This window comes from Zingiber officinale, chromosome 8A (assembly GCF_018446385.1).
Source record: "Zingiber officinale cultivar Zhangliang chromosome 8A, Zo_v1.1, whole genome shotgun sequence".
NCBI lineage: Eukaryota > Viridiplantae > Streptophyta > Magnoliopsida > Zingiberales > Zingiberaceae > Zingiber > Zingiber officinale.
Window position 1 is genome coordinate 131,445,246 of NC_056000.1, and position 15,598 is coordinate 131,460,843.

At 42.7% G+C, this 15,598-nt stretch overlaps 1 protein-coding gene across 1 annotated transcript; it reads right to left on the reverse strand.

The window, feature by feature from the left end:
* Positions 1-356: 356 nt before the first annotated feature.
* On the reverse strand, positions 357-2,676 carry LOC122010276. Its single transcript, XM_042566756.1, has 6 exons — positions 2,492-2,676; positions 2,191-2,426; positions 1,793-2,095; positions 1,339-1,713; positions 1,042-1,247; positions 357-962 (listed from the first exon to the last, which is right to left on the reverse strand). Exons 1-6 carry the CDS (start codon positions 2,674-2,676, stop codon positions 714-716), a joined length of 1,554 nt encoding a protein of 517 aa, XP_042422690.1. The 3' UTR covers positions 357-713.
* Positions 2,677-15,598: the final 12,922 nt, after the last annotated feature.

The following is a 15,598-nucleotide window of genomic DNA, read 5'->3' on the forward strand; positions in this document are numbered from 1 at the left end:
ATACTAATTCTTCTTCGTCACCTCAAAACTGCGTAAATGAAGGATTTGCCATCAAACTAACGGAATCCCTCTCCTCCCGGACTGATTCCGCTGGGCTAATTAAATACACACTAAACCAAATCTTTTTCCAAAGGAAACACCTTTGTTTTTTTCTCCGCTTCAAGGAGCACTTATAATCATATTTCAATCAAAAAGAAAAATAAAAAATTCCCTTGAAATACGCAAAAGCTAGTGATCAGGTTGCACACACATGCACTTCACATCAGCAGCAACCGATCGACGACCATTCAACAAGATATATTTTAAATAAAGTATAACTAGTGCCATAATCCTGTAATATTGTGAATTCCAGTATATATGTCATCATCTTCCTCTACTTTTATGTTCGAATATACAATTTAATGTCCATGGCCGCCCTATCCGCTACTAGTAAAGCAAAATAAAGCTCAAAGTTGTGCTCCTCTCTACCCCCACCCTTCCTCCTTCACACACATGCACTTTCACTTTTGTGAAAACCTACAGCTATCAACTTTCTTGTGCACTAGCATGGACCACTATCCCTCCTCCATGATCTTCACATGCAGCCATGGCTGTGAATTGGAGCTGTCAATTCCCAGATTTTGTGTGACAAGAGTTAAGGTGGAATGCATATCCTCGTGGGCTTTATCTAGTCACTAAAAAGCAGAGTAGATTGTGCAGCAGTGACGTGGGAGTCAATGAACAGGGAAGAAAAGTGGGGAGGAATCTCTTTGGATTTTGCCTTTCCACACCTTCACTTTGCTCATCTTCTCTTCACACCATTGCAGCTGTTCTTGGCTGATCTCAGGCATCCTCAGAACTCTGGACACAATCTTCATGTCGATCAAGGCCATGAGGACATCCATCACTTGTTTCCCCTTAATTACCCTCTGCCTTTTCAAGCATCCTCTTGCCCTCAGTGTATCTTTAAGCGTCATCTTGCTCTGAAAGTATGTATTGATTGAATCATCGATCAGAACCCTTACAAGCAATTGTTAATAAATTAAAGGACTAATGACTCACTTTCTCGTTGGCTTTCTTGAGAAAATGAAGTCGATTTGGATCCACTGAACTGGTTTTCTTCCTGATAAGGGCCTTCAGCATTTGACAAGGAGTCTCCTTGTCTGCCTTGAGGAAGATCATGAAGGTTCGGATCGAGTCTTCGAGAATTGCCAGGAGCTCGGCCGACGAAACCATTTCCTCTTTACCTAATTCATCTGCTTCCGGATCTGTGATAACCAGGGAAAAAAAACACAAAATTAGCACTTGCAATTATGAACACAAAGCTAGCAGTTGCAAGTTCTGAATTGTAGTTGGTACCTCTGAATTCAGGAACTTGGAGAAATTTTGGCGAAAAGTTCCTCGTTCGAGCGAATACTTCAGGCCTACGACCGCGCTCGTAGGGCTCATTTTCGATGAATCGTTGCAAGAGGACCTGAAACTGCTGGAATTGCTCAGCTATCCATTCAGTGCAACAGGATTTTTTATCACTGTCTGATGATCCTTGGGCGTGCTTTTGCCTGAAGTAGTTGTAGTTCCAACTGAGGGCCTCCCAAGCTAAGCAAATCTGAGGCACGTAAACGCACTCCAACTCTTGATAAGGCCTTTGGCGACTTCCCTTCTTCTCCTTGTTTAGTTTGTGAACTATTCTCTGCGAGATCGATCTCGGTTGGCATTTTAAGGACCTAAACGTTTCTGAACATTTACAGAGTCCTAAGCATTCGTATTCAGTTCATCTACCTGAAGAAACTGGAGTACGAACTTAGCTAGCTACCTGTTTCAGTGAGTTTCTGCGCGCAGATTCGATCGAAGAACATCATCTCCTCATCGTACTTGCGGAAGAATGTGTAATTCTCCCAGTGGGATGAACTCCTGCGCGAGGAAGACGACAAAGGGCACTCGGTCACTGAATCGCTGAAGATAGCAGAGCTTCTCCATTCCATGGAACTCTTTGAAGTAGATTCACTTGTAAGAGAAGCACCAAAAGTCTTTTCTTCGAGCTTAAATTTTTTGCTATCGAACTGAACTGCCGCCACTTTATGTAATAAAGAATCTCCAATTTCAACAGCATTTGCATCTTTACAAACAAAAAATTAGAAGATTAATTAGTTAGCATTCAAGACTGTATTTCTGCTTAAGGTAGCAGCTATAGTTCCATGTAGCTAGGCGTGCCTTTAACTTCACCGTGGCACTCCACTCCACGATCTTCACGATCAACAGGAGAGGATTCAAGCGGGGGTTCTTGATCCATAAAGCTTTCATGATCACCAACTTCTTTGAACTGCTCGTTGAACAAGCTTTCTTCCCTAGTGCTAAATACGTCGGAAGCATTGATCTCTTCGTTTCGGGAGTAGGATTCGTGGATTTCTAGTTCATCTTCTTCAGCAACAAGATGAGTGCATCTGCAACTGCCATATTTAATTAGTATGTGAATTAACAAGAAAAAGAGAATGAGATTGATTAAAATATGCACATTTGGTGGTGGTTTGGGGACTTGGCAAGGAGATGGATGAAGAGCTTGGCGAGGAGGAAGGAGACGAAGTGGAGGAGGGTGAGGAAGGTGGAGGCATGGTGGAGAAACATCACCCTGATGCAGGTTTGTCCATTGCAACTGCGAACATGAACTGGGAGGATGAGGTTGATGTTATATGCATGCATCTAAGAGGCAGGTGACTTTATGACTCAAATTGAATCACAGGGGTGACTTTATGCCTCCAATTGAATCACATTATTTTTAACGGTAATGTTCATGTAAAATTTCAACTTTATCGTTAGGACCTATAAAAAAATATTTATTTTAATTCTCTAATCTATATGAATTCGCTTAATTTATTATCAATGCACAATCTTATATAATTATACGTGTTTCTATCTAAAAATATAGAAGATGATAAACTGAGATATGACTTGAAGGTTGACGTGGTTCACATGGTCTTATAATACAAGAGGCATTAGTATCAGATCGGTAAGGGGTTCCCTATATTGACCTTTCAACGTTCAAGTCAATTTCTAATGAAGTAGAGAATAATGAGAATAATGTAACAAAGAGCGTGTAGAATCATAAAGTTACGCATATCTCTATATGTAGATGGGAACCCTTCTTTATAGTGTAACTGTAGTGTCTGCGCACGTATCTCAAAAGGGGCGCACCTTTTCCAAAGCGTCTTAGGAAAAGACAAGTTAAAAAGTGTCTCTGATACTTTTCCTTAAACAAACATGCAAATTTCTGATGTGACAAACTGGAAGCTTTTGTCATACGATTTGTCTGCGGAACATGCTCTATTGTTAGTAGCACAAAACTCCAAAAGAGTATGAGGAGATATGCAGGTGGATTCCGCTATAGGCAGGCTTGTGTCTGCTTGGTTGGGATGCCCTCGCTCGGTCGTGCTGAACAGAACAATCTTCCTTCACTTAGCTTTTCCCTTGTTGGAGGGCTACCTCTCATTCGGGCGGACACATCACCCGCTCGGCTAGAACGGTGGCTTGGGGATGCACTACTTGTTTGTCTCTTAGTCTTGGGCTATCCGCCTGGCCCTACTCGTCCCCTCGGGCATGTCGTCTGTCTGACCGGGTCTGGCTCGCTCAACCTGTTGGTTGCTACTCGGAATATCGTACTGGTTCCCCTGTACAAAAATTTTGTACAAGTCTCAAACCTTTCCTAACAACCTATTGTGTTCTTTAGAAATTAAATTTAGAATCGCAAACAGAACTTAACATTATTGATTCCAAATTCAACTTATCTGTTCTTATAGGTTTAGACTTGGATCGCAAACAATGCTTAACATTATTAATCCAAATCCAACCATGTTACAAAGTTAATTAAATATTTATTTCAGAGATCGGCTTCCAGGTTAAACATGGCGAGGCACTAGGCCTTCTTGGGTATGAGATCATCCACCACTTCCTAGACAAAACCTTTCAACGAAATTCAATATTTAATCTCCTTATAGTAACCCTAGGTTTAACTATTAAGAACAATCGAATCACAAGATCGAAAAACAAAAGAAACACAAAATCTAAACATAAATTCATTGCCTAGAATGGTTAGTCTCTTGTGTTTGGTAATTCAAAATCCATATAAAGAAAACTAGCATGATGCGGAATAAGACAACTAGTTATACCTTTCTTTGTAGCTAAAAACCTCTTGATCTTCTATTGTATTCCTCACCTCCTCTTGGACGTCGTGTGGGCGACGATCTACCAAGATGAATTCCACCGAGACCACTTCTTCTTCTCCAAGACTCTTGAGCCATCAAGGGATACCAAAATAGGATATTTTCTTCTCTTCTTCTTCCTCTCCAAGCAACCAGCCACCAAGATGATGAAGCTTGAAGAACTGCCGGCCTCAAAGGAAGAAAACAAAAGAGAAGAGCATGGAAGAGATTTGGCCACCAAGGAATCGAGGTTTGTGTGCCGCCGACCCTTAAAGAAACAATAAGGGTGCCGGCCAAACAATGAAGAGAGGAGAAAGCCTAGGTTGTGTTATCTCATGAGGCACCCTCTCCATCTCTTTTATAATCCTTGATCTTGGCAAAAAATGAAAGTTTAATTAAAACTTCCTTTTCTTCTTCCTATAGCCGACCACATCATGGAGTCTAAAAAAGAAAAATTTTACAACAAAAAATTAAAGCTTCCTTTTAAACCATGATGTCTACAAAAAGGAAAGTTTTAAACATAATTAAAACTTCCTTATTTGTGGTCTCCCTTTAAAAGAGGAAATTTTAATAACAATTAAAATCTCTCTTTTTAAATTTCCTATTACACATGACAATAAAGGAAAGTTTTAAAAATTAATTTATCTCTTTTAAAATATGTAAACAACTACAAAAAAGGAAAGATTAATTAAAACTTCTCTTTTTAAATCATGGTTACAAAAAATGAGAGTTTTATCAAAAATTAAAATCTTTCTTTTAAACATTATAGATAACTACAAATAAGGAAAGATTTTAACAAAATTAAAATCTCTCTTTAATCTTTTGTAGATAGCTATAAAAGGAAAGATTTTAAAATATAAAACTCTCCTTTTAAAACCATGAAGATGACTATAAAAGGAAATTTTAAAAATAAAATTTCTCTTTTAAATCCCTTTCATGAATGGCTACAAAGGGAAAGATTTTAATAAAAATAAAATCTCCCTTTAATCCTATGTGGTCAGCCCCATGCTTGGACACCAAACATGGTTTGGCCGACCACTACTTGAGCTCCAAGCCTATGCTTGGCCGACCCCCTTGCTCCAAACAAGGTTGTGTCCGACCCATTACTTGGACATGCCATCCGTCTGACCGGGTCTGGCTCGCTCACCCAACCTTAATGCCTTCAATTGCTTTGACCTCCACGTCAGCCGATCTTCCTTGCTTTGACCTATCTTTGGCGAGGCTCCTCTTCCTTACCGTATCACAAGTCTTCCCCTCAAATCTAGTCGAAGGGGGATGTAAATCTGACTGACTAGACAGTTAGTATGTTCTGGAACTCTTTCTTCCCGACCAGGTTGTTCTAGGATTTAAAGTCGTCGCTCGACTATTATAGTTGTTGTTCTTTCTGCTCGTTCTGGTGTCCCGGAGTTTAAAGCCACCGTTCGGCTATGTCATTGAGTTATTTTGCCAAGAAGTTAATTTGCCTTCGACAGGCCGTGTTGGGATTTAGAGTCGCCGCTTGGTTATAATATTTACTGGCACAAGGGTTTATAGTTGTTGCTCGGCCATGATGTTCATTGCACCAGAGTTTATAGTCGCCGCTCAACTGTGATGTTCATGAACTAAAGTTTATAGCCGCCGCTTGGCTGTGATGTTAGTATGCTAAGGTTTAGAGCCACCGCTTGGCTTTATCGTGGACCACACTTAGTCATTTTTTAACTTCCTTCTCATCTTCGCTTCACCCACTCCATACTCCGAGGTTGATGTCGATCGGTCTTGTTGTGGACAACACTTAACCTTTTTCTACTTCTTTCTGCTTTCTATCCTGGGTGGCCTTCTTCATTTAACGGCTGTTAACACCGCCTGATTTCTTGAAAACTGTTCAAATCCTTCAATTGAATATCATGTGTCGCCTTTTCTTGCTGTCGCATGCAGGATGTGACAGGCTGCTGTTTAGGTCTGATGTGACGATTACCTTTTTGAATTCAATGGTCTCAATGAAACCTCGTTTTACAAAGCCCTTGATTGGGCGGTTCTGGTCAATCGTCTACAGGATTTTTAACCTTTAACTTTTTTCCTTTACCCTATTGCATTCCTCGTCCTCGTCTCCTTGCTCTCCTTTCTCTATACGCCGCCGGCGATCTCTTCTTTTCCAATAAGTCCCTTCTCCTTTTTTCCTTTCAATCTTCAATTTCTATCCTCTGTTCCATAGCGTGCTCTCCTTCCCCACCCCTGGCAGTTCCCGGGCTATGGTATACCTCCACCGAGTCTAAATTTAATAGTAACGAGGTCGACCAAATGAAACTAACCTATCATTTTTCCCGATGATTATCAAATCGTCATTCCTTCTGCTTATAATCGCCCTCATACGCCTCCCGATAGTCTTCTCCCCTTCTTCAGAGACTAATTTTTTGCCAGCCTACGCTTTCCCATCCATCCCTATTTCTTGGAAGTTTGTAGATCTTTTAACATTCAACTGCATCAATTAGTACCTAATTTCTTTAGACTGCTATATGGGGTTATCATATTATTTTGTCTATATGGGATTCCCCTAGTACCTCGCGTGTTTCATTACTTTTACTATCGGAAGCTATCCGAGCTAGGCACCTTCTTTTTTCAAGCCTGAGTAGGCTGTATACTTTGACAAAATGCCCACCTCAAATAAGTACTAAAAAGAGCATTACTTCTATATTCGTTTCCCCGATTGACCCACCTTTCCAATCGGCTAGCAGATAGAATTGTCGAAGCCTCCTCCATTTGGGCGATATCAAGGCCAGTTGGCTTACCTCCAAGTAGCCGCGAGTTTGGCCAGTCATAAGTACCATATACACATGCTACTCTTGGAAGAAATCTTATATGTGTTTGGGTTAAGCCCTATCCGAACACGGCTGCCCGTCCCTCTAGGTACACCATTTTTCTTCATTTAGTCTTTGAATCTAACTAATTTCTCTCTCTTTTTTACAGATCAAATTATGAACAGGGTGTTGCTGAGCGGCAAGTGCAAGCTGTCCGATGCTAATATCAATGTCAAAGGAGTGGTCGAGCTAGAGAGTCACAGCTTATTACCGGTCGAGCACTCTGAAGAGTTGGTCGGCTAAATAGGGGGAAGTCGGGCGACGACGAGTGAGGCAGTCGCTCATATTGGCGAGCGGCCGCTCGAGCACCCCTCCATGGTGCCAGTCGCAATTCCATCCGAGTCGGCTACTTCTGGTGAGCCGCTGATCCAGTGCCGCAAGCAACATCGAGCGGAGTCTTCCTCCCGCTTGGCAACTTCGACTTTACAAGCCCCCGTTCCCGCATTGACTCCACGACCTTCGGCTGAGAGAGGCAAGACTTCTTCCTCTGCAATTCTTGAGAAGGAGGTTGCCTTACCAACTCCTCCTTCTTCTGATCGGACCCCCTCACTGTCCAAGCTGTCGGCTGAGACGATATACGTGCCGTTGGTCTCCTATCTATCGTCCCCACTGATAAGTATAGAAGCTCGCACTTCCATCATCCGCTCCCCCCGTGTGTCCAAGTCCAAGTCCCCAGGCAGGACCACCTTAGAACCTTTGGATCAGAGTGGTCGTAGGCACATCAGAGCCATCATACGCTTGCTGACCAACACATGGCGGCATCCAGATGAAACCTAGCCACATCTCCCGAGCACTAAATTAAGATTTAAGGCCCTGTAGCACATACCTAGGCAGACGCTAGAACTAGAGCGTCGACCATTCCATCCGGGGCAATCGCCGATGGTTTTACTCAAAAATCAACTTGAGTAAGTTTAGCCACAATCTCTCTTACCCTTTTCCCGATCGGCACTAACTAACTTGTTTGTTTGTAGTTCTGGGTAGAGAGTCTGGCTATGTGTCAAAGATTGTCCTTCTTGGAACATGAAACCAGCAGCTTCGAGACCCGGCTGGGCAGCAAACACTTCACGAGCTCGGGTCGAGCAATTAACTAAGGAGGTGGGCCAACTGAAAAAAAAAAGACTTAAACACAAGCACTGAGCAGTTGTTGGGATTTGACCGGGTGCTCACAGTGGAGAAGAACAAGAACCACGACCAGGCTCTGCAGCTAGATCGACTAACTAAGCAGACTCATCACTTTGAGTCAAAGATTAATTCTGTTAATGCCAGAAAACTCTGAGCTATTGAAGATCTAGATATCAAGAACAAGGATACTCTGGTCTTGGCCAAGAAGCTTGAAGAGGCGAAAGCTTCGTTAGCGACCGAGTAGGTTTGCCGAACGACGAAATAGGAGGCAAACGAGCTCCATCTCGGGGAGCATAAATGAATAATCGGTGTGAAAGATGTCGAGCTAGCTACGCTGGAGGCAGAGTTGGAGGCATCCAAGGCTGAATTTAACAAGTTCATAGAGGAATCCAATCGGTTGGAATCTTTCAGGATGAAGTATCTTCGCTCCCCCGAATTCAATGAAACGTTCACCAACCGAACTCTTTGTCTCTTTGACTACGATATTGACAGAACTCTCCAATAATTGAAGGACGAAGGCTACCTCTCCCCCGAGATACCGAGCAAAATTATAAAAAGGAAGAAGATCTCAAATTCGCTCCCCGACGATGTGCTCGACTATCTTGCATTTCTTCTATAAGCTTGTCAGTAATTTTTTGTACACGCCAAAGACACTTTGTAAAATTTTCTAAGTATGAATCCATGCTTGCCCATTCGGCACTTGAGAGTTCTCTGTTCTAGAGTCCTGCGAGCTTTTAACTTATCTTTAGCGTAGGAGACTCGACTTTTTATACTTGCCCGTGTAATATGTGGAATGAAAGTTGAGCTCGGCTGAGCGACACATGCGTCTTAAGCACTTAGCATGAGGACCTTGCTCACTTATAACTTAGCCGAACAACTCAAGAGTTTAGAGGTGTGAGAGTTTAGCTCACTTATAACTCACCTGAACAGGTCGAGAGTCTTTAACACTTAGGCGCGAGGGCTTTACTCTCATATAACTTGGTCGAGCAACTCAAGAGTCTGGAGGCATGAGAGTTTGGCTCACTTATAACTTGGTCGAATGACTCAAGATTCTAGAGGTGTGAGAGCTTAGCCCACTTATAACCCGTCTGAATGAATTGAGAGTCTTTGACACTTAAGCATGAGGGCTTTGCTCATTTATAACTTAGCAAAGCAGGTCAAGAGTCTGAAGACGTGAGAGCTTGGCTCACTTATATTTTGGCTGAACAACTCAAGAGTATGGAGGAATGAGAGCTTAGCTCACTTATAGCTCACTCGAGCGGGTCAAGAGTCTTTGACACTTAGGCGTGAGGGCTTTGGTCGTTTATAACTTAATCGAACGACTCAAGAGTCTGAAGGTGTAAGAGCTTGACTCACTTATAACTTAGCCGAACGACTCAAGAGTCTTTGACACTTAGGTGCGAGGGATTTGCTCAGTTATAACATGGTCAAATGGCACTTGAGTCTCGAACAAGCCCGATCTGGAACCTGGGGGCCTATAATTTTAAGGTGTGAGAGTCTGCTCGCTTATAACTTGCCTGAACAGATCGAGAGTCTTTGACACTTAGGTGCAAGGGCCTTGCTTGTTTATAACACGACCAAACGACACTTGAGTCTTTGACACTTAGCGAATTTTCATTTAAACTTTCCTGCATTCATAGAACAAATGTCTTTACAATTTACATGAATTTAATTGCAAACTTATTCCCGGCCCCATAGGGCTGCAGATGGTTTACACTCTAAGGTCATTTTAGGTTCCTTCCATTTTTATCTTGTAAATAATAGGATCTCGAATTAACCTTTTGGATTACTTTGTACGGTCCTCTCCAAAGGGCCTCCAGCTTGGTGACATCGTCTACCGATTTAACTCTTTTCCAGACTAAGTCATCGACCTTAAATGATCTGAGAATCACCCTCCTATTGTAATTCTGCTTCATGCTCTATCGATATGCCATCAGCCGAACGACTGCTTTATCTCTAACTTCATTTATTAAATATAACTCCATAAGGTGTTGTTTGGGATTTTTCTCGTCATAAAGCTGCACTCTATCAGACTCAATTCCTATCTCGACGAGCACCACTATTTCCCCTCCATACACCAAGTGAAAAGGAGTTATACCCGTGACTTCCTGAGGGGTGGTGCGATAGGCCCATAGCACGCTCGACAGTTCATCTACCCAAATTCCTCCAACATAGTCGAGCCGAGCCCTGAGTCCTTTGAGGATTTCTCTGTTGATGACTTCCCTTTGGTTATTGCTTTGGAGGTAAGTTGCTGAAGTGAAGGTCTGCGCAATATCATAACTAGCACACCACTCTCTGAGCCTTCATCCTTGAAATTACCTTCCATCATCAAAGACAAGTCTGTGAGAGACACTCAATCGACACACAATATGTAGAACCGTTGGGCAGGCTAGAATGGGGGGTTGAATAGCCCTGTAAAAAAAAACAAAAGCAACCCTTCTCGAACTCTTAAACTAACACTTGTATAAAATTAGCTAAGCAGAAATACAAGAAAGAAACGAGGCACCGTTTTTGACTTGGTTACAACCGGGGAGGTTGTTAATCAAAGGATAGTGATCACACTAAAAACTCCTTCGGGCGGAGAAGCCTCTTACACCGGTGAAAGCACAAAAACAGAAGCTAAACTTAGAACAGTGAGCGCACAAGTGTTTGGAATGCTAATTACTGAGTTGATTCAAAGCTTCTGGACCAAGGCTATATTTATAGCCTTGGTCGGGGCACTTGGAAGGGTTCCGGGCGCCCTGGGGGGGATAAATTTTATCCCCCAATGTTTAGATCGAGTCAAAGCTCGATCCAGTCAAAAACTCAGGTTCGGGCGCCCTGGACCCCAAAAGTCAACTCTGGTTGACTTTTTCGTCCGGGACCTCTGCTTCGCTTCAGTCCCGCCACGGTCCGGGTCTTCCGCTCCGGATCCTCTTACTTGAGTGATCTCTGCCATCCGGAATAGGGCTCACCCGAACCCAACTTTCGGTCTTCTCGAACAGGCTTCCCTCCGGCTTCTCGTCCCTCGGAATCGCTGCGTGTTTCCTTCTCATCCGCCGGCGTACTCATCCGCAGTCTTCGTCCCTCGGACGCACCGCGTGTCGTCCTTCTCGCTAGCTGCGTCTCTTGCTCCCCGAGCAATCTTCCGCTCCGGTTTTCGTCTCTCGGAACCACCGCACGCTTCCTTCTCGTCCACCGGGGTACTCTTCCGCAGCACCTCATCCCTCGGACTGCCGTCCTTCTCACTAGCTGCGTCTTCCACTCGACTACCTGTGTTCCTAAGCTCCTGCACACTTAGACACAAGGTTAGAAACAAACAGGACCTAACTTGTTGATCACACCAAAACAACCTTGGGGTTCCAACAATCTCCCCCTTTTTGGTGTGATCAACCCAAGTTAAGCTAGGGTTAAAATAGACATTTAAATAACATTAAGTAAATTAACTTAATTTGTAATTTAAGTGCAAACAGATAGAAAAGATAAAAAAAAAATTAAATCTATCTACCTCCCCCTAGACTTATACTTTTTATACTTTTCCTTCTCCTCCTTTGATCACAAAAAAATAGGGTTCCAAGAAAACAATCTAAGGATTAAAGATTTAGTAAATTTGAAAAAATATTTAAAAGAAATTCATAAAAACAATTTTAAGTTTTTGCAAGAATTATTTTGAAAAATATTTCTAACTTAAAAAAATTTCTAAGTAAAGTTTAAAAAAAATCTGACTTAGGGAAAAAAAATTCTAAGTAATTTGAGCATAAATTTCTAATTTCAGAAAATCTTTTAACTTAAGAAAGAATGATTTTTGAGAATTCTTAAGCACATTTTTAAAACAAATGACTTAGTCAATTAAAAATTTCTAAGTAAGTAAATTTCTAAATTGAAATAAAATGTTTTGAATAATCATTTTTAAAGCACTAATTAATTCTTGTATTAATGCTTCATTAGTAAGTTAATTAAACATTTATTTCAATATTTTGGCTTCCAGGTCGTGGCGAGGCACTAGGCCTTCTTGGTTATTGGAGCAACAATCACTTCCTTGACAAAGCCTCATAAAGAAATTCTTTGTTTAATTTTCTCACTTAAAGCGCTAATTTTAATTTTAAAATTTTAGTTTAAGCATGATTTAGGAACCCAATATAGGTTCCAACCTATTGGATTAACTAAAAAGTTTTTAGGAACATATTTTCTTGAAATAATGTTCCTAATTTATCCAGGGTGATATTTAAAGTACCAATTTAAATTATTAAATCTTCTAACATTGGTTTTAGATGAACATACATGGTTTCTCAAGTTATCTACTTGAATTTTCAAATCATCATTTTCAAGTTTCAATTTTTCATTTGCTAGTTTTAATTTATCTAATTATTCTAAGGGACAAGACTTAGCTAGAATTACTTTTAAATTTTTATTTTCACTTTCTAATTTGCAGCAATCTTTTGTTAAAAGTTTAACGAACTTAAACATTTTATCGGGAGGAAGAGATCGTACCTGACTTACTTTGTCGATCTCGTTGTCTGTTTCTCCCCCTGAGCTGCTGCTTTCTTCCGACGTGTCTCCCCCTTCATCTATGCTCTCGATGCTCATTTCGGAAGAGCTTGAATCGCAGTCGTCGTCGTGATGACTCGCCATCAGTGCGAGTCCGGAAAAAGCTTCGACTTCCGATTCGGACGATGTATCGTCCCACGTCGCCTTTAGGGCCTTTCGCTTTTGGATAGGCTTCTTACCCTTCTCCTTATCCTTGTTTTTCAGCTTGGGGCAGTTGTCCTTGATGTGCCCTTCTTTGTCGCAGTGGTAGCAGCGGATCGTTCTTCTCCTCTTTCCCTGCAGATGGTTAATAGATCTGGATTTACAAAGTTTCTTGAATCTTCTTACCATCATTACCATTTCCTCGTCGTCGAGAGAGCATTCTGATTCTGGTTCGTCTCTCGAGCCTTTGAGGGCGATGTTGTTTTTAGGCTCCTTCATTCCTACACATCTTGACTCATGCACTTCAAATGTTGAAAAGAATTCTTCTAATGAAATCTTTTCTAAATCTTTAGAAATGTAAAATGCATCTACTAATGATGCCCATTTGCTATTTCTAGGAAAGGAATTTAAAGCGTACCTGAGCGAATCTCGGTTACTTACCTTTTCTTCGAGATTTGAAAGTCCGATGATAATTTCTTTTATTCTCGAGTGCAGATGCGCGACTAACTCATCTTCCCCAAGTCGCAGGCTGATGAGCTGATTGCGAAGCAGATCTCTTCTGGCGAGCTTGGCTTCGGACGTTCCTTCGTGCAGCTCGAGGAACTTCTCCCAAAGTTCCTTTGCAGAGTTGTATTTACCGATCCTGTTGACTTCTTGAGGCGGAAGAACGCTTAGCAGATGGTACTCTGCTTTGCCGTTCGCCACGAAGTCGACCTGCTCCTTTTTTGTCCATTTATCTATTTCCTTGTCCTCTGGAGCTTGAAAGCCAAGTTTCATTGTTAAAAATAATTCAATATCTGTTGTAAGAAATACCTGCATATGTTTTTCCAAGTGGCAAAATCCCCTTCGAATTTCGGCGGGTGAATGCTTGGTCCGGCCATCTCGTTGCTTCGTTCGACGGTTAGTCCTCCTGAAGCACCTTGGCTCTGATACCACTTGTAGGACCGTTGGGCCGGCTAGAAGGGGGGGGGGGTTGAATAGCCCTGTAAAAAAAAACAAAAGCAACCCTTCTCGAACTCTTAAACTAACACTTGTATAAAATTAGCTAAGCAGAAATACAAGAAAGAAACGAGGCACCGTTTTTGACTTGGTTACAACCGGGGAGGTTGTTAATCCAAGGAAAGTGATCGCACTAAAAACTCCTTCGGGCGGAGAAGCCTCTTACACCAGTGAAAGCACAAAAACAGAAGCTAAACTTAGAACAGTGAGCGCACAAGTGTTTGGAATGCTAATTACTGAGTTGATTCAAAGCTTTTGGACCAAGGCTATATTTATAGCCTTGGTCGGGGCGCCTGGAAGGGTTCCGGGCGCCCTGGGGGGGATAAATTTTATCCCCCAACGTTCAGATCGAGTCAAAGCTCAATCCGGTCAAAAACTCAGGTTCGGGCGCCCGAAAGGGTTTCGGGCGCCCCGATCAACTCCGGGCGCCCTGGACCCCAGAAGTCAACTCTGGTTGACTTTTTGTCCGGGACCTCTGCTTCGCTTCAGTCCCGCCTCGGTCCGGGTCTTCCGCTCTGGATCCGCTTACTTGGGTGATCTCTGCCATCCGGAATAGGGCTCACCCGAACCCAACTTCCGGTCTTCTCGGGCAGGCTTCCCTCCGGCTTCTCCTCCCTCGGAATCGCTGTGTGTTTCCTTCTCGTCCGCCGACGTACTCATCCACAGTGTACGTCCCTCGAACGCACCGCGCACCATCCTTCTCACTAGCTGCGTCTCTTGCTCCCCGAGCACTCTTCCGCTTCGGTTTTCATCTCTTGGAACCACCGCACGCTTCCTTCTCGTCCACCGGGGTACTCTTCCGCAGCACCTCTTCCCTCGGACTGCCGTCCTGCTCGCTAGCTGCGTCTTCCGCTCGACTACCTGTGTTCCTAAGCTCCTGCACACTTAGACACAAGGTTAGAAACAAACAGGACCTAACTTAACTTGTTGATCACACCAAAACAACCTTGGGGTTCCAACACAATATTCTACCACAAGAACTTGATGACTATCTGTTCTGTTATCTTGGCGAGTGGCTCAGCCTCCACCTATTAGGAGAAGTAGTCCACAACTACAATAAGAAAATTCCTTTATCCAATCGCTATGGGGAAAGGTCTGACAATATCGATGCTCCACTAGTCGAAGGGGCAGGAGGCAATAGATGCCTCCAGCTCTTCTGTAGGCCTGTGCAGTATGTTCTGATATTTCTGACAAGAAAAACAAGTTGCTATCGTCCGAGCGACTATGACTCGCAAAGTAGGCCAAAAATAATCCGCTAATAGGATTTTCCTTGCTAATGAACGACCGCCTAGAAGACTGCCATAAGAGCCTTGGTGAACTTCTTGTAGGATGTACTGAATGCCCTTTGATCTAATACACTTTAGCAAGGGCCCCGAGGAAGCCCTTTTATATAAGTGGTCTCCGACTAATGTAACTATATGGCTCTCTATTTTATTAATCGAGCCTGCTCTGAGTCGGTAGGAACGCTGCCCGATCGAAGGAACTCAATCCAAGGAGTCCTCCAATAGCTGGAAGATACCACTCCTGCCGTCCTCTCAATATGAGCCACCAACATCACCTACTCAATTGGTTTATCTAACACCACCAGGCTCAAGGAACTAGCTAATTTAGCCAATTCATTCATGTATTGGTTTTCCGCTCTGGGGATTTTTTACACAATCACCTCTAGGAATCCTTCCTTTAACTTCTCAAAAACCTCAACATATAATTTCAGCCGACCATTATTTATTTTGAAAGTACTTGAGAGTTGCTGAGCTGCCAATTGGGAATTCGAGTGGATAAGGACTCGAGTGGCTTCCACAT

Bases quoted from the DNA above. Each gene is read 5' to 3' on its own strand.
- LOC122010276 (XM_042566756.1), bottom strand. From the start codon at position 2,676: ATGCATGCATATAACATCAACCTCATCCTCCCAGTTCATGTTCGCAGT. The intron at 2,427-2,491 runs GTGCATATTTTA...TAAATATGGCAG, and splicing joins TCCCCAAACCACCACCAAAT to TTGCAGATGCACTCATCTTG. The intron at 1,248-1,338 runs GTACCAACTACA...TGGTTATCACAG, and splicing joins CCAAGTTCCTGAATTCAGAG to ATCCGGAAGCAGATGAATTA.